This window comes from Symphalangus syndactylus, chromosome 9 (genome assembly GCF_028878055.3).
Source record: "Symphalangus syndactylus isolate Jambi chromosome 9, NHGRI_mSymSyn1-v2.1_pri, whole genome shotgun sequence".
Taxonomy (NCBI): domain Eukaryota; kingdom Metazoa; phylum Chordata; class Mammalia; order Primates; family Hylobatidae; genus Symphalangus; species Symphalangus syndactylus.
The window spans coordinates 91988745-92007422 of NC_072431.2; the positions used below are offsets into that span (position 1 = coordinate 91988745).

General features: G+C 39.7%; 1 protein-coding gene across 3 annotated transcripts in view; it reads left to right on the plus strand.

Annotated features, from left to right (window-relative positions):
• The window catches only part of AMPH (amphiphysin), a 250400-nt gene that overhangs the window by 116279 nt on the left and 115443 nt on the right, over nt 1–18678 (plus strand). For all 3 annotated transcript variants that reach the window (XM_063609652.1, XM_055293373.2, XM_055293372.2), the window contains exon 3: nt 15488–15542. In XM_063609652.1, coding sequence (XP_063465722.1) covers nt 15488–15542 — 55 coding nt within the window. The remainder of the gene's footprint in view (nt 1–15487; nt 15543–18678) is intronic.

An 18678-nucleotide genomic window follows, 5' to 3' on the forward strand; every position in this document is an offset into this window, starting at 1 on the left:
TGGCAGGGATGTTCAAACCATAGAATTCCTTCCTGGTCCCTCAAAACTCATGTCCTTCTCACAATTCAAAATACATTTATTCCATCCCAACAGCCCCAGAAGTCTTAACTTATTCCAACATCAATTCAAAAGTTCAAAGTCCAGAGTCCTGTATAAATCATATGTGGATGAGACTGAATGCATGATTCATCCTGAGGCTAATTCCTTTCAGCTGTGAGCCTGTGAAATCAAAACAAGTTATCTACTTACAAAATACAATGGTGGGACAGGCATAGGACAGACATTCCCATTCTAAAGGAGATAAATAGACAAGAAGAAAGAGATAACTGGTCCCAAGTAAGCCCAAAACCCAACAGGGAAAACATTAAACATTAAAGCTGGAGAATAATCACCCTTGACTCTATATCCCACTTACTGGATACACTGCGGCTGGGGTTGGGCCCCCATGGCCTCAGGCAGTCCTGCCCCTGTGACTTTGCTAGGCTCAGTTCACCCAGCTTGAATGCGTTGGAGTTCCATGCTGGTGGCCCTATAAGTTCTATGTTTTTACTGGCAGCCGTGACCCCAGGGCTCCACTATACATTGCCCTAATAGAGATTCTGTGACACCTCTGCTTCTGTGGCAAGTTTCTGCCTGAGTTCCAAGCTTTTTATGAAATCCTTTGAAATCTCATGGGAGGAAGAAGCCATTTCCTCTAAGTTCTTCCATTCTGTGCACCTGTAGAATTATCACCATGTGGACACTACCAAGGCTTACCACTTGTAACATGTGGAGCAGTGGGTTGAGCTGCTCTTGGGGCCACTTGAGCCACAGCTGGGCTGGCCAAAGAGTGCTGCACTGAGAAGTGGGGAGCAGAGTCCCTTGGTTGTTCTGGGCAGTGAGCCTGTGGAGGGTGCCCCAGGCCCATCTCCTAAAACCGTTCCGCCCTTCTAGAGCTCTGAGACTGTGATGGGAGGGGCAGCCTAGAAAATTGTCAGAATGATTGTGGGGGTCTTTCACTGTCTTGATGAATAGCACTTGGCTTCTTTTTGTTCATATTAATCTCTTTAACAAATGATCACTTGGCTGTACCCTTAGCATTGTCTCTCTGACATGCTTTTTATTCTTTACGTAGTCAGGCTGTGAATTTTCAAATCTTTTTGTTCTGCTTTCCTTTGAATTATAAATTGCATATTTAAGTCATTTCTTTTCTCTAGCATCCCACTATGTGTAGTTGAAAGAAACCACACAGCAACCTGAATGCTTTGCTGCTTAGATATTTCTTCCACCAGATATCCTAGTGCATCACTGTATTAGTCCACTCTCACACTGCTATAAAAACCTACCTGAGACTGGGTAATCATAAAGAAATGAGGTTTAATCGGCTCATGGTTCCTCAGGCTGAACAGGAAGCATGGATGGGGGGCACTCAGGAAACTTACAATTATGGCAGAAGGTGAAGAGAAAGGAGGTACATCTTACATGGCTGAAGCAGGAGGAAGACAGTGAAGGGAGAAGTGCTTTATACTTTTAAACAGCCAGATCTCATGAGAACTCACTCACTATTATGAGAATGGCAAGAATGGCAAGGGGGAAGTCCACCCCCATGATCCAATCACCTCCCACCAGGTTCGTCCTCCAACACTTGGGATTACAATTTTGACATGAGATTTGAGTGGGGACACTAATCCAAGCCATATCATTCCTTCTCTGGCCTCCCAAATCTCATGTCCTTCTCACATTTTAAGATACAATAATTTCTTCTCAACAGTCCCCCAAGTCTTAACTCATTTCAGCATTAACTCAAAAGTCCACAGTTCAAAGTCTTATCTGAGACAAAGCAAGACCCTTCCACCTATGAGCCTGTAAAAATAGAAAACAAGTTAATTACTTCCAAGATACAATAGAGATACAGGCATTGGGTAAATATATCCATTCCAAAAGGGATAAATTGACCAAAAAAAGGAGCTACAGGCCCCATGCAAGTCTGAAACCCAGCAAGGCAGTCATTAAATCTGAAAGGTCCAAAATAATCTCCCTTGACCCCATCCATGTCTCATATTCAGGTGACACTGACACAAGGGGTGGGCTCCCAAGGCCTTGGGCAGCTCTGCCTCTGTGGCTCTGCAGGGCACAGCCCCTGAGACTGCTTTCATCAGCTGGTGTTGAGTGCCTGCAGCTTTTGCAGGTGCAGGGTACAAGCTGTCAGTGGATCTACCATTCTGGGGTCTGGAGGACAGTGGCCCTCTTCTCACAGCTCCACTAGGTAGTGCCCCAGTGGGGCATCTGTGTAAGGAGTCCAATCCCATATTTCTTCTTGGCACTGCCCTAGTAGAGGTTCTCCATTAGGGCTTTGCTCCTATAGCAAAATTCTGCCTAGAGCAGGTGTTTCCATACATCCTCTGAAATCTAGGCAGAGGCTCCCATTCCTCAGCTCTTGCCCTCTGCATACCTACAATCATAACACTGTATGGAAGTCATCAAGTCTTATAGCTTACATCCTCTGGAGCAGTGGTCTGAGACTTATCTGGGGCCCTTTTAACCATGACTGGAGCTGGAGTGGCTGGGATGCAGGGAGCAGTGTCCTGAGGCTGCTCAGAGCAGTAGGGCCCTGGGCCAGCCCACAAAACCATTCTTTCCTTCTAGGCCTCAGGGCCTGTGATGGAAGGGGCTGCCAAGAAGGTCTCTGAAAAAAATGCCTTCAAGGCATTTTCCCCATTGTCTTGGCTCCTTTTTACTTATGCAAATTTCTGCAGCCAACTTGAATTCTTCTCCAGAAAATGATTTTTTCTTTTCTACCACATGGCCAGGCTGCAAATTTTCCAAACTTTTACACTCTATTTCCCTTTTAAACATAAGTTCTAGCTTCAGGTCATTTCTTTGCTCATGAATATAAGCATAGGCTGCTAGAAGCAGCCAGGTCAAATCTTGAACATTTTGCTGCTTAGAAATGTCTTCCACCAGATACCTTAAATCATCTCTGTAGGGCAGGGACACAATGCCTCCCATCTCTTTGCTAACGAATTACACAAATGACCTTTGCTCCAGTTCCTAATAAGTTCCTCATCTCCATCTGAGACCTCCTCAGCCTGGACTTCATTGACTATATCACTATCAGAATTTTGGTTACAACAATTTAATGAGTCTCTAGGAAGTTCCAAACTTTTCCTCATCTTTCTGTCTTCTTCTGAGCCCTCCACATTCTTCCATCCTCTACCCATTACCCAGTTCCAAAGTTACTTCCATATTTGCAGGTATCTTTATAGCAATGCCCCACTGCTTGGTGCCAATTTTTCATATTATTTCATTCTCTCACTGCTATGAAGAACTACCTGAAACTGGGTAATTTATAAAGAAAAGAGGTTAAATTGGTTCACAGTTCCACAGTCTGTACAGGAAGCATGGATGGGGAGGCCTCTGGAAACTTACAATCATGATGGAGGGTGAAAAGGAAGGAGGCATATCTTACTTGTCTGGAGCAGGAGGAAGAGAGTGAAGGAGGAAGTGCTACACACTTTTAAACAATTAGATCTCATGAGAAGTCACTATTATGAAAATAGCAAGGGGGAAGTCCACCCCCATGATCCAGTCACCTCCCAACAAGTCCCTCCTCCAACATTGGGGATTATTGTTCAACATGAGATTTGGGTGTGGACACAAATCCAAACCATATCAATCACCCTCAATTTCTACATTCCATCAAGTCCACAGGGCATGGACACAATTCAGCTAAGGTCTTTGTTACTGTATAACAAGGATTTCCTTTTCTTCAGGTTCCAATGCCTTGCTCCTCTTTTTTGTCTGAGACATCACCAGAATGGCCTTTACTGTCCATATTTTTACCATGATTCTGGTCACAGCCACATAAGTAATCTCTAAGGAGATTTAGGTTTTTCCTACAGCTCTCCTCTTCTGAGCCCTCACGAGAATCACCTTAATGCTCTGTTCACAGCCATAAAGGCTCTTTTTAGCCTGCTCCAAACTCTTCCATCCTCTATCCATTACCAAATTCTAAAGCTTCTTCTGCATTTTCAGGTATTTGTTATAGCAACAGCCCCACTTTCTGGTATAAATGTTCTGTCTTAGTCTGCTGCTACAATAGAATACCACCGACTGGTAATTTATAAAGAAAAATTTATTTCTCACAGTCTGGAGGCTAAGAAGACCGAGGGCATGGCATCAGCATCTGCTCAGACATTGGTAGAAGGACAGAAGGTGAAAGCAAGTGCACAAAACAGAGAAGAAATCAGGCCAAACTCATCTTTAATACCAGGAGCCCACTCCCATGATAACTAGACCACTCACATGATAATGGCATTAATCCATTCATGAAGATGAAGCCATCATGGCCTAATCACCTCATAAAAATCCTACCTCTCAACACTGTTACAATGGCAATTAAATTTTAACATGAGTTTTGGCAGGGACATTGAAACCATAGCATATACTCTTAGTTGTAGCTATAAATTTCTGCAGTTCTTTAATGTTGAAAACCATCTTATTGTGTAAATATTTTCCAAATTTTAAAGTGTTTCATCTTAGTATTAACTTTTAAGAAAGTTTTTAGGTTATTTGATAGATGATATCATGTGGAGGCCCATTTAAAACAATAGCAGGTAACTATTGAGGCATGCATTTGCTATGGATTTACTGAGTGTGTTCTGCATGCCAGGAATTGATCTAGGTATTCCAGAAACTTCAGTGAACAAGACAGACAAAGGTCATTGCCATTGTGGATCTTACATTCCAAAACAGGGAGGCAGACAATAAACAGAGCACAATTAGTAAGTAGATTATACTGTCTGCTAGAAAATGATGAGAGCTATAGAAGGAAAACCAAGTAAGGCAAGAATAAGCAGAGCAAAGGGAATGGTATTTAGAGGCCTGGAGGCAGCAATTTTCAAGTTTTGCCTTTTGAAGCAAAGGGGGGTCAGAGACCAAGACTATAGCTGGGAGAAGGAGTGAGGGTCAAAAGAACATTTTCTTAAGAAGGCAGAAATATGTGAAAGGGACTCATTTAGACCAGAATGAAAATGTGGTGATTCATCAGACAAAGGGAAGAACAGCTGATCTGTGTCCTTGAGTAGGCAGAAGGAGATGGTATCTAATACAAAACTGAGGAATTGACTTGAGCCAGGAGCAGGACACTGTATTTAAGGTAAGAGAGAAAAAATTCCCATAGACAAATCTTTATCAAAAGGATTCTTCATTGACTCAAGGCATTGTACAAGGCACTGAAAGAAATGAAGAATTTAGAGAAAAATTTCTGTTTTGGTCAAGCTTGTGGTCTAGTGCACAAAAGTCTTCTTTATTTTGAAGCAATTAAAGTAGTAGGGAAAAGATACAGAATCTCTTGATGATGTCACTATACTTCCATAATTATGATATATTTTGATATCCAAGTTTCATCACTTAACATTAGTGCATGAGTATTCTCTCACCTCAATTGGTATTCTTAGAAGAAATGATTTCTATACCTTTCCACAATCCCATTTTCAGCTAGACTTCCCAGGTTCAATGGGTGTCTCCTGTTCGTTTCTGCAAAAATCATCACCCTGTAAAGCCGCTCACATAGCATGCTAAATAGTCATGAAATTCTTATGTGATTGGCTATGAGATTCTTAGTTTAATTTAGATATAGTTGTATTCATTATATGGCAAAAAACAAGGGAATGTGGCCACTGAGCTCTTAGTTAAGACTGCCACTCTCCTTGGTAATATTATTCTCATGGGAAATATGTGTTTTGATTATACAATCTTGATTTAAAGTTTTTAAAATATAAGTATAAACCGCTATGATTGCCAATAAAATTGACTTCTGTGGGAGGGAGCAGATAGTAGAAACCTGTAGGCTTCAAAAGAATGTAACGGCCCTTGCTTTTCAAACTGTTCTGCATTTATCTATAGTCTTTCTATTTATTTCGTTTCCAACGCATACAATAAATCTCTTCTTTCCTCACTGGCAAGTAAGTCTGCCTACTTCATGGGAATGCTAGGGTGTTGCTGTCCATGGTGCCAGACAGGAGGAAGAAAACAAAAACTTGTTACATTTGTTTAACTTGTTTATCTGTTAACCTCTTTATTCTTATTTATTTTATTTCATCAGTAAGAGCATCTCTTCAGTTCTAGCCTATCTAAATGAAAAGCCTTAGTTTAAGCAGAACTAAAAATTGACCCAGTCAAATTGCAGATGTCACAGGCATTACTGTGCCATTTCCTATGAAGCCTGTCCCCAGTTTAAGAAATCACTCCTAGGCTGGGCGCAGTGGCTCACGCTTGTAATCCCAGCACTTTGGGAGGCCGAGGCGGGCGGATCACGAGGTCAGGAGATCGAGACCACGGTGAAACCCCGTCTCTACTAAAAATACAAAAAATTAGCCGGGCGTGGTGGCGGGCGCCTGTAGTCCCAGCTACTCGGAGAGGCTGAGGCAGGAGAATGGTGTGAACCCAGGAGGCGGAGCTTGCAGTGAGCCGAGATCGTGCCACTGCACTCCAGCCTAGGCGACAGAGCAAGACTCCGTTTCAAAAAAAAAAAAAAAAAAAGAAATCACTCCTAGAAGAAGCTCTTTATGTTATTTCTCTGATGGTTTCCTTTTATCTGTCCTATTCTGTTACCTGCTTTAATTGCATTTTACCCTACAGTATTAATTAACCATGCCAACTAGGGAGGGTTTAGAGTCCCATTCCTCAGCATTTATTTAGAGACTAATTCCATATATTTTCCACTTCCCCTTGTGAATTAAGCTCATTATTTAGTTTGGATGTATCTGTCTAAATGATTCCCAGGTTGACTGTACCATTCTGGTAATGGGATGCAGAGAATGAGGCATATCTCTCATCCAAGCGCAGGGAGACTACCGGAAATGGTTTTGAACATCTGCAGAAATGAGCTACAGTTGCTTTTCAGATTTGCCTGAGTTTTATTGGTTCCCACTGATGGTGATTCTCTCTTGTAAGTCACGTTGTAAGCCCCAACATGGATTTTGCCATTGGCATAGCAATCTAAAGGAAGGACATACACTAGAAGGAACGTCTTATGGTGACTGACTGAAACCTGGAACCAGACATATTTTTAAGTGTCTTTTTAGGAATCTCATACTAGAGCTACATACACACTTAAGTGTCCATTAAGTGACAGACACAGTGAAAAAAATTAAAGTTTCCCAATAACCATCACCTGGAGGCTTTTTAAAATACAGATTCTTGGGTCCTATTCCAGACTTATGAGTCAAGTCACACATTTGACTTGTGTCTCTAAAGAGTCGTTCTATGATATTAACCACTTGGATATAAGCCTGAGATTGCACACATATAATAAAGATAATGGCTTCTTTGATTGCATATCTGCTGGAATATGTTCCCAAACCTGATTAGTTATAAGAATCTTCCAAGGAGCTTTAACAGTTTCCAAATTTCCAAGCCTTATTTGACTGGCTTAGGCAAAAGCAGTGACAAAGTATTTTTATATTGAAGACTTTCTACAAAGGGCTTTGACGTTTAGAAAGCGTTTTGTATATTATCTACTTGATTCTCATGGCAATCCATAATTACAATTCTGTTTTACATGAGAAAACTGAGTATATGTCATAAAAATTTTCATTTTGGAAATGAACTTAGTTATTCTTTTTTCCTTTAGTATTCGTGCTTTCTTGTTTCCTCAGGCAGTAGTTTATCATATTCGGTTGATTTTTCTCATATTCATTGTTAGTTGGTTCTTTTACATCTGCATAAATTGTTCTTGTATACTCTGGGAGCCTCTATTACTGCAATATTCAAAGCTATAAAATAACTTTCTGAAAAATATAACTGTGTCTTTGGTACTTAAAAGTACAAATGAAAAAACAAGGAAGCATTATAAATTCCCAAGTAGCTTGTTTTGGGAAGGTTTTTCATCATGCATCTTCCTCGTGAAGATATTCATTTGCAGTATGACATGTAGCAGAACTTAGGTCAATCAAGCATTTATGAAACACCTACCCTTTGCATAATTTATCATTTACAAAGTGTTAGTTGAATGATAATAGTGTTATCTGGCATTTCCTGAGTGCATGATATGTGCCAGGCACTCAGCAGATACTTTATGTAACTTGTGTCCCTCAACCTTCATGATAGCTCTATGTGGTGGGTATTGTTATCATCCTCATTTAATAGATGAGGAATTGAAGGCCTAGAAAGATTAAGTAACTTGCCCCAAGTTGCATGGTTAGAAGTGGCAGAGCTCAGATTTTAAGGCCAGGAAGTGTGATCTCAGAGCCCATAGACTTAACCACTATGTGATATGAATCACATGGAATAAACTCCGTGGAATTGTGGGACTTTGAGAAAAACTAGTGAACAATTGATACCTTTATTCACAGATGAGGACTGTATCCTGAGAGTATGGAGAATGGTGTCTTTAGTTACATTATCCTCATTTATCAACAGTTGCTTCTTGTTGGGCAGCTTTATCCTTCATCATCCTTTACAGCCTGGGGCACAGAGGTGGTAGAGCAGGGGTCAAGCTGGTGGGCTCTTGAGGCGGATCATAGGGCTAAAATAACTCAGCCTACCTGGATTCCAATTCTGGCTTACTACCTATTAGATGTGTGACTTTGGGCAAGTTCTCAACCTCTGTGCCTCTGTTTTCTCATAATAATGTGCCAACCATATGCAGTTATTGTGAGGTGTATGAGCTAACAGAGTTGTGAAACTTAGAACAATGCCTGGACCAAAGTGGCCACTCAGTAGGTGTTAGACTTTGTGATTATTTTGCCAGATCAAAAACTTTCAGTGTTACATCATGGACTGAATTGTGTTCTCCTCAGGGTCATTAGCTGAATTCCTAATCTCCATTACCTCAGAATGTGACTGTTTTGGGACATAGGGCCATTAAGGAGGTGATTAAGGTTGGATGAGGTCATATATGTGAGCCTTAATCCAGCAGGACTGGTGTCCTCATAAGAAGAGGGAGAGGCAACAGGGACGCACGCACACAGACAAAAAGCCACATGAGGACACAGCAAGAAGGTGGTCATCTGCAAGCCAAGGAGAGAGGCCACGGGGGAAACTGCACCTGCCAACACCTTGATCTTGGACTTTCAGCCTCCAGAACTGTGAAAAAGCCACCTGGTCTGTGGTTTTGTGTTGTGGCAGCCCAAGCAAACTAATACAGACATCATAAATGGCAGTTTCAGAAACATTCTGGCTGTTGATTAGGCCTGGAGTAATGATAGCTAAGGCCCTTCCTTCTCTACCATCAGTGCGTCTCTGTGCCTTGACACAGCAGTTGTTTTTCTAGTCCTTGTACATGCTGTCTGATTTGGTCACGATAGAATGTTATAGATAGAGCTAGCATCTATACCCACAGCAGGGGACACTGAACAGCAAGTCACAGGAGGAGTTGCTACTGGAAGTGGGGCTCCTTTAAAGTCTCCCTTGATTTTCGGGTCAGCTCTCCGTGATCCTCCCCTACCAGTATATTAAATACTGTGCTCTAGCTATTAAGGTGAAGGCTGAAAAGATTTTAAATAATGCCCGTGATGCACCTTATAAGTCAAGTCTCCTCACACACACAGAGAGAAAAACAGAGTGGTTTTTCAAGGGTCACAAATTCAAGGCAATAAAGCAGATCTTCCAGCTGTATCCAGTCTGCATGCTGTGTTGATTTAATGGCGGTTTAACACACTATGGGTTAGCTTTTCCAGAAGATCCGAATGGAGATCTGAATAAACTCAAAAAAGTTAGTTGGCTTAAGGGAAATAAACGGAGAGATTGTACATGTGATTATTAGCTAGATTTCTAATTTTGTTTTGTTGAAGCTAGAAAGTATGTGATAATCAGTCTTCAGATCATAGATATTCTTGGAATTGGTGACAGGGATAGTTGGAAATTGGGCCACGAATCTTGGATAAAATTATGGAAACTGAGATGTTCTCTTTGACATTTCTCTTCCTTCCATGCACTCCCTGCCTCATCATCCCAGGAATATGACTGCAAATATCCAGTCTTATTTCATCTCTCTATCTTGTATCTTCTGCATTAATATCTGTGAAAAAAAGAAATAAAAGAAGAGAAATTGTTTTATGAAGTCAGTGCTGGGTTCTTAATGACAGACAGCTCCAATAGTGCAAAGAGCTCAAAGCAAGGAAACAGAAATGTAAATTTCAGAGACCCTGGTGCTTTTACTTATGAAAAACTCTCATCTTCCCATTTAACAGCATCTGAACTTCTCATAGGCTCTATTTCTTAACAAGCCAGGAGTGCCTGTAGTGCTCAGTGGCCTAATGTCTTTGATCATAAGTGGATTCAGATATTATGTTATTAGTCATATGTTATTCAAGGTGCTGATTATGGCCTCATTAAATCTGATCTCCTTGATAATCTAATTTTCTTCTAAGCTTCAAAAATGATCAGCAAGTTTATTATCATTGCTTTCAAGATTGAGTTAACCTGTCTGAACTCTGAGAAATTGAGCCAGTTTTAATTTTGATATGTTACTTCACCCATTTTCAAGAGAAAAATGTCATCAAAGGCCAAAAATAATAATGTAACTCTGGGAATGTCTATAGGCTTATGATCACAGATGAGATGACAGGACTCACCTTTGTAAAATTGCAACTTTATGAAGTTATATCTCCTAAGATCCACCTTTCATGCAGATGTTAGCACTGCTGGCTTTCCACCTGAGCCCTTTTTAAAATGTCAGCTGACAGTTTCTGAGTTGGAGAGGCAACTTAATGGAAAATTTTTCCATACTGTGTGATATTTTCTTCCTCTTGTCTTTCTTTTTCTTTTTATAACAAAAGTATCTTATAAAGATAAGTCAGTGCTACACTGACCATATATTAACAAGCCAATTCAACAGGCCATTGCCTATTTAACAGGTATTCAACTCCTATTGCTTTGAGGTATTTTCCAGACCTGCTTAACCTTACTAATAAAATCCATAGGGTTTGTTTTTTCTTGTGCATTTGGGGCCATAGTGATGCCCACCCCTGCCCTGGGGTGTCATGCACATGGTAGTATGTAGTACATGGGAATGGTGCCCCTAAATTGTGCAGTGGTTGCTGCTGCTCTTAGTTCCTTAGAAATCATTAATTCATTCTATAAATTTTGTCCACAATTAAATTAAATTAATGCCTCAACAATGGCTCCTTTCTTCTGGGCAGAAATAATTGAGTTAAAGGTAAACTAACAAAATTATACCTTTTAAAAGACTCTTGAAGTTTTGGCATATGTATTTACTAATATTAATATATTGCAGCGCTTTGAAATTTAGTGTATCTAAACAAAAAACAGCTTGACTCAGTAATTTCCCACATTCGTCGCACCTTCATGCAGTTGGATCTTCTCCAAAGAGGAGTATTACTAGGCAATTCAGACAACTTAATTATAATAGACTCCCCTACCCTCCTGTTGCCGTGATCCCTGTGACCAGGACATAGAACAATAATTTCCTGATCTTGTAGAAAATGATATAAAGAAACAAGAAGGGAAAATACAGGCATATAATCTCAAGAGTGTAGAACTTTGTTTTCTGCACACACATGTGCAATACATAATTCATGGCTGAATCACTAAAATGATACTTTACAAAGGAATTTGGAATGAACTTCAAATTCAGTGAAATCTGAGCAATGTTATAAGAATTTGTTTAACTTCAAACATCTGCTATTCCTGCAGAATAATGATCTTAAGGAAATTTTGTTATGCAATAAATTGTGTACAGGAGAAACTACTTTATGGCATATTGTAGGTGGAGGATTTTTCTCCAGAGATTTTTACCTTTTTGATTAAGGTAGAATTTTAGATGAAATTCAGTGTGTCTATTACTGAGTGATTCATAAAACCCAAATACTCATGGAGAAAATTAAGAATTTTAATAATTGGAAAAGAAGTCATTTAAATCATTCTTTATTTTATCTGCTTAAATTGAACTCATTTATTAGCAATTATTGTACAGTTTTGAACTTTGTTCCACTCTTATATAAAAAATCTCTTCTAGATTTCTTATTTCATTTAAAAAAAAGTCTGCAGTGCTTCACTTTGACAAGATGAATCTAGTGTATGGATTGGAGCCTGAATTATTTCACTTTATTTCTACTGAAGGAAAAGGCAATTAGTTAATTGTAGGGTTAATTTGATATAACTTTATTCCTTGAACATTTGAGAAAAGAGTGTCCTTCCCTGCTACTTTTTTGCTATTTCTGGATATTCTGAGCAATCCTGGTGACTCATAACCATCCTTTTTCGTGGCCGGCTCTGTATAACTGAGGGAACACATCCTTCTGGGTGAGAAGTGAGCCTTGCTTAACTTGGTGTCCCTCACACATTTCCACGGAAGGACCATGACTGGTACAGCAGAATCCTAAAGCAGACAGCTGAAAGCAGCAGAAATCTGTGAAGTTCTGTTTCATCCCCATGCTATTTTTTAATTCGACTTCATAAGAGGTGGCTTAGTGGTTGTAAAATAATGGTTTCTCTTCCATTTCTTTCCCCTCACCTCAATAAATTGATGTTCCAGAGAGATCTTTTAGCATTATTTAGTGGATGTATGTGCCCTAGACAAACCACTAAATGCCCCCAGATTCTACAATTATCTAGTTTGAGAAATGTGGCCTTAATGGATTCAAGCCCTCCTAATTGTACCTTTTAGGGCTTTTAGGCTTTAGATTGGTTTGGGTCTATATTTGTCCAGGTAAATTTCAGATATTATTATATATACTCTCTCTTAAATTATCTGAAATCTGATGGGACAAATGATTCTGGAGCTTGCTTCTCTCTCAGTTCCATTCTATCTCTTTCCATCACTTGACCACCACTTGGGCTTCCATTTGTGAACCATTCAGTTTGTCCTTAATCTTTCCAATTTGATTTTTCTGAAATGTTTCTGTAAATGCTTTTAGTTCTTTTCTGTTCACTAATTCTATTGGGCTTTTTATTGTTGTGGTTAGATTTCAGCCTCTCTCCACATTTCAGCATTTCCTCTATTGATGATGAATCATTTTATTGGGCAGTTTGGGCTAGGTTATGCCATGGTAATGATATCTCAGTGGCTTTCAACAACAGAGGTTAGTTTCTCACTCATGAAAATGCAGGTGGTGGCTGTGCTCTGTGGTCCCTTCACTCTGGGATCCAGAATGAAGAAACAAATTCTGTATGGGGAGAGGAAAGAAATGACAGGAGCATGTGATGGCTTTTATAGCTTCAGCTTGAAAGTAGCACATGTTACTTCCACTCAAGTTTCACTGGCTACAGTCCTACAGCCAAGCCTGATGTTGCTGAGGCAGGAAGTATGATCTTTCTCCAATGACAGATCTGGTAGGGAGGCGCAGCATAGATTGACAATAAAATCTACCAAAGCCATATTTTTTCCACTTTTTATGTACTCAGAATGTGACACAATGCCCTCCATAATGGATATTTAGTAGGGGAAAGACCCACTTCTTTTGTTGCAATATACTTTTCTTGGTGGTATTGAGAACTTCATCCCGACTTCTCTGGGTCCTCTTCATCGTCTACTTTTACTCAAGTGTTTATCATCAGCATTTTCTCTTTATTCTCATCTTCCTCTCTCTGGAAATAGTTTTCTACTACACTTTGCTGTTTGGAACCCCACCATGATTTGCTTTTTTTTCTCTAGCTGATGGAAGTTTGCCATCACACAAACTTTCTGAGTGTTTCAACAAGGGAATAGAAACCTTGAGTTTTTATTTAAAACTATGTTGAGACACTAGAAAGCGAGTCAATTGTTTAGCACTTTGATTTCTGCTTTGCCATTCTGAATAGAACCATTCTGTTTGAAGTTCATACATGCCAGCAAACGGACTCATCCTAAGCTTTTGTCTGGTAGTAACTGGGTTTATAGAGCTGCAAAAATAACCTGAGCTTAACTCAAATACAGAATACCTCACCTGAGCATTACATAGATTTCAAAGAAATAATGTCACTATACCTGCACAATGCAAGTGTTATATGGAAAATATCCTAATTCAGAATCCCTTTTGCCATCAAGCATAGTCTTAATTATTTCTTTTCAGTTTATTTGTATTAATCATTATCTTTAAATGTGATGGGCATTTTGTTTTTGTACTTCAACACTTTGAATGGCTGTTGCAATGCTAAATGTAATCCGCCTTGCAGTGAAATTGTTTTGTTTTTTGCTTATATATTTTAGCTCCCCCACTAGATTATGATGAGGAAAGAGGGTCCACCCACCACCACTCTTTTGGGCAAATACTAACAATGTTTGTTAAATTGAACATGACTATTGAGATTGCTGTCCTATTATTGAGCTCAAGGTGGAGTCCTATATGCTAGCTCTCTGCAATTTTGTTAAATGACTATGCAATTAACTGCATGCATGTTTTAAATCGACTTTCAGTTGTAGAGTCATAGCAGCTTCTGTTGGTGCTCAGACGTATGCCCCTAGTACCTACTTTTTCTGAGCCCACCAGACTGACTTGCCAGCATTGGCAACTCTTTGCCTGAGGGCTTCTCTGGTTTCTGGAGCCCTCTCTGCCTCTATATAGTTATATTGGGGAATTAATGTCCCCTAGGAGCAGCTCTAGAAACTCAGCTGACAGGAGATATTGGATAAACGCCTCAGCTTCCTTGCCTTTCAGTTAGGGTATCTATAGGGTGTTTCATTGACACTGTCTTCCAGAGTTCCCCAGTGGAACTGAGGTCCAGTTGCCCACAGTGGTAACTTGCTTGATAATGCTCTCTGTATCAGCTATCTTCCCTCCCTTCTCTGCCTCACTTCTCTACTCTCCTATTGGCATTTCTTTGATTAACTCCAAATTAAACTATTTGCAGTCTCATCCTAGCTTCAGAGAGTCTCAGAGTTTCTAAAAAAGTATCCAAACTAAAACAGACATTCATGTGTCAACAATTACAATTTAACAGTTTCTCTATTTCAATGCAGTCCAATAAAAATATAATGCAAACTACATAGTTTAGAATTTTCTAGTGGCTACATCCTTAAAGTGAAAAGAAAGATGAAATTTTAATAATGTAGTTTAACTCAATATACCCAAAATATTATCGTTTTAACATGTAATCTATATAAAATTAATGAGGTTTTTTTTGGTACTCAGTCTCTAAAATACGTTGTATAAAACACATTTACACTGTAAATGGAAAATACCCTTACAGTACATCTCAATTGTAAGTACTCAACAGCCATATGTGGCTTGTGGCTACCATATTAGATAATGGTGATCACTTCCCTACTATTATAACCCATGTGTCAAAATCTAGAAATTTGATAGCTCTTAAATTGGAGGATGTGTAATGAATTGGATTATCAGCAAAATCTTGCCTTCTCCTTTTGCTCTTTGAAGTGGAACAAAATTTCTGTAAATATCTAGACTGATGGACATTATTGCCTTGTTTAGTCTGTGTCCACATATTTGTTTTTTTCCAAGAATGAGCTTCTGGCGATAGTAACTTCGAGACTTAACACTTCTTACATGTTTTCATGCAGAATATAGACTAGATATTTAGCATCTATGCTTGTGTTTTTTAGGCAGAGGGTACCAGACTTCAGCGAGAACTCCGAGGATATTTAGCAGCAATCAAAGGTAATGTGTATGAGTTGTTTACTGCATGTTACTAAGCACAGGTTGTTCTTGGAATTCATGAGTGACAGGATTGAGTGTTAATTACAAAGCCATTTGGCTTCCTGGCAAGATGGATGCTTGAACACAGGTGTTCCATTCCACCCGCCCCCAAATTCCCATTGAAATGATAATCAGAATATATAAGGAAAAAATATGTGTGCCCTTATGGTGGAAACTAGAAATAAATGCCACCCACATGCGAGAGATTTCCAGGAAAATTTCTTAGAGTGAGCTTGAGACCTTGTTTAAGAAAAGCTGCAGCCGGCTTACCTCCTGAGGGAGACCACATCCCAAGAGTGGAGCACTCACAGACACGCACCTAAGCCCTCTCACTGGAAGGAGCAAGACATGGTGGCAGAGGCAGGTGGAAGATGATCAGCAAACATGGCCCTGGACTGGCTGTGACTTGTGTGGATTAGCAGCACTTGCATCCCTACTGACGTGCAATGCACGGGCATGGAGAGGCCCTAGCATGAGTTTCTGGACTCAGCCATGTAAGGCAAGGAAATGAGGCCACTGGAGGAGGGAGAAGAGAGCAAAAGGGAGGTGGGCTCAGCCTGTGCCTGCCATCCATCATCACGCTGCCTGCCCTGAGTCACAGCCAAGTGTGCCCACAGATATGATGTATCATAAGGCAGATTTTGTGGGGAAAGAATGGATCATCTGACATGGGGTATTGGGAAAACTGGCCAAACACTTAGAAAACAGAGTGAAATTCTCAGCCTCACACTTTACTCCCTCCTTCCTAATTCCAGATGTAGTAAAGATGTAAATATGTTGTTGTACTGGATTCTGTTAACTTCAGTAGGGATGGCACCAGGTTCAAGAGGCCGAAGAAGGGACCCAGAGTCAGCAAACAAGACACAGGGTTTTATTAGTGGGAAACTCACATACAGAGTGGGCCCAGTCATGGCAGGGCTGGGCAGGAGTATCGCACGGCCAAGTGGTGGCAGGCTGGGCAGGAGAACTACATCCGTTTGCAAAAAGCAATGCAGTTTCTGTAACATTTTCGCTTGGCATCCTGTACCTAACAACCTCCACCTGGCAACCTTCGTTTAACCCAAAACACGTGGCCTCAATCCCCTGTATGACTCACCTTCAATGGGACAGGCTCAGGGCTCAGGTGTTCCTCGTAGACAAGGAATGGATCTCTGGGTTGGCCTCTCCCAGATTCCTTAGCTTAGAACTTTGAGCACATATTCAGGTGCATCTACCATACAGGGTGATTCTCAGGGGATGTCTAAGTTATCACTGTCAGGTGTGTCTGCCATGCATCGCTATGCAAAGAAATGTGCTAAAGTACTAGAATAAAATACAGTAAATTTAGTCTCTAGGCTGTAGAGAAGGTCTTTATAAGGGTTACTTGCAAGGCAGAAACCCATAAATCTCTCCATCTTTATGGAGAGATTTGACCTCATAAGTATATAAAACTTAGTATGTTTTTTAAAAACACCATTTTGACAACATAGTTAGTGAAAGTAAATCATGATATAAAGAGCTCAGTGAGTAAACTAAATGACGGTCAATTGGTTAAATTAAAAATGGGCAGAAAACTCTAAGGGAAAATTAGCCAAAGAAGAACTATAGATGGGTGATAAACGCAAAAAAGCCTTATCCTCACGAATAATCAAATAATATTAAGTCGCATCGAAAAGAAGATTTTATCATTTTTCTTCCAAATGTTCAAACACATTACAAATAAAATACTGTCATATTTAGAATTGATAAAGCTCTGGGAAGTGGACTCCATTCATGTATTGCTGGGAGGATAGCTTTTCTGGAGAGCATTTGGTAAAATCTTTTATTTATTTATTTATTTATTTATTTATTTACTTGGTATGCTTTTTGACATACCAGTTTCATTCTAAGGATTTATTCTCACAGTTTTAATGTGGATGTGTAAAACTGAATACAAACATGTTATTAAATAATGAAATAATAAAAATATCAATAATTTAAAAATGGCCAAAATAATAAAAATTAGCAAAATTGATTTTTAAACTAAAATATATTTATGAATTTTATAGTCCAGGCATATCATTTTAATTCTCATGACAGCTCTATAAGGCAGGTAGTTTTATTATCTTCATTTTATAGATAAGAAAGTGAGTTACAGCCAGGCACAGTGGCTCACACCACCTTTAATCCGAGCACTTTGGGAGGCCAAGGTGAGTGGATCACTTTAGGCCAGGAGTTCAAGACCAGCCTGGGCAACATGGCAAAACCCTACTGAAAATACAAAAATTAGTCAGGCGTGGTGGTGCATGCCTGTTGTCCCAACTACTCGGGAGGCTGAGGCAGGAGAATTGCTTGAACCCGGGAGGTGAAGGTTGCAGTGAGTGGAGATCATGCCACTGTACTCCAGCCTGGGTGACAGAGTGAGACCCTGTCTCAAAAAAAAAAAAAAAGAAAAAGTGATTTTTTTAAATAGAGTTTAAATAGCTCATCCAAGGTTGCATGCCAAGGAAACAACAGGGACAGATTACATATTTCATTCTGTGTTTCTCCAGAGCCCTGGTTTTATCTACTGTCTTTTACTGCCTTTGAACTGCATTGGTTTCACAAGTCATCTATACAATGGAATAATGGCAACCTACTACTATTACTTTTTCATGAGCATTTACTATGTGCTAGAGTCTGTGCTAAGCATTTTAGGTACATTACCTGTTTCTAACTTCCCAACATAGCCATATTATCAATGTCATTAACTTGATTTTACATTTGCAAAGAAGTAAGTCTCAGAGAATTTAACTTCCACAGTTTGATGGAGCTCATCATTAATTACTCCCAAATCAACCTTAAGTATTTGTAACAGTTCAGTCAGAAAATAGAAGCCACTCTAGGTATTTCTTTTATTATTGATTTAGTATTTGAACACAGAAGTCATATTATTTCAAGCACAGGACTTTTTCTGGGTTAGCTGATTTTTTTGAAAATGTGGATAAGTTTGTTGAATGAAAGAGTGAGTTCTCTTTCCCGAGTCTATTCAATTTGGTCTGTGCTGCCTCTTTGGTGTGGAGCGTGCTGCTTATAATGACTGGCATAATTCTTTTCCTTAATGTGATCTAGAAGAATTCCCTGAGGGTGAGGCTTGAGC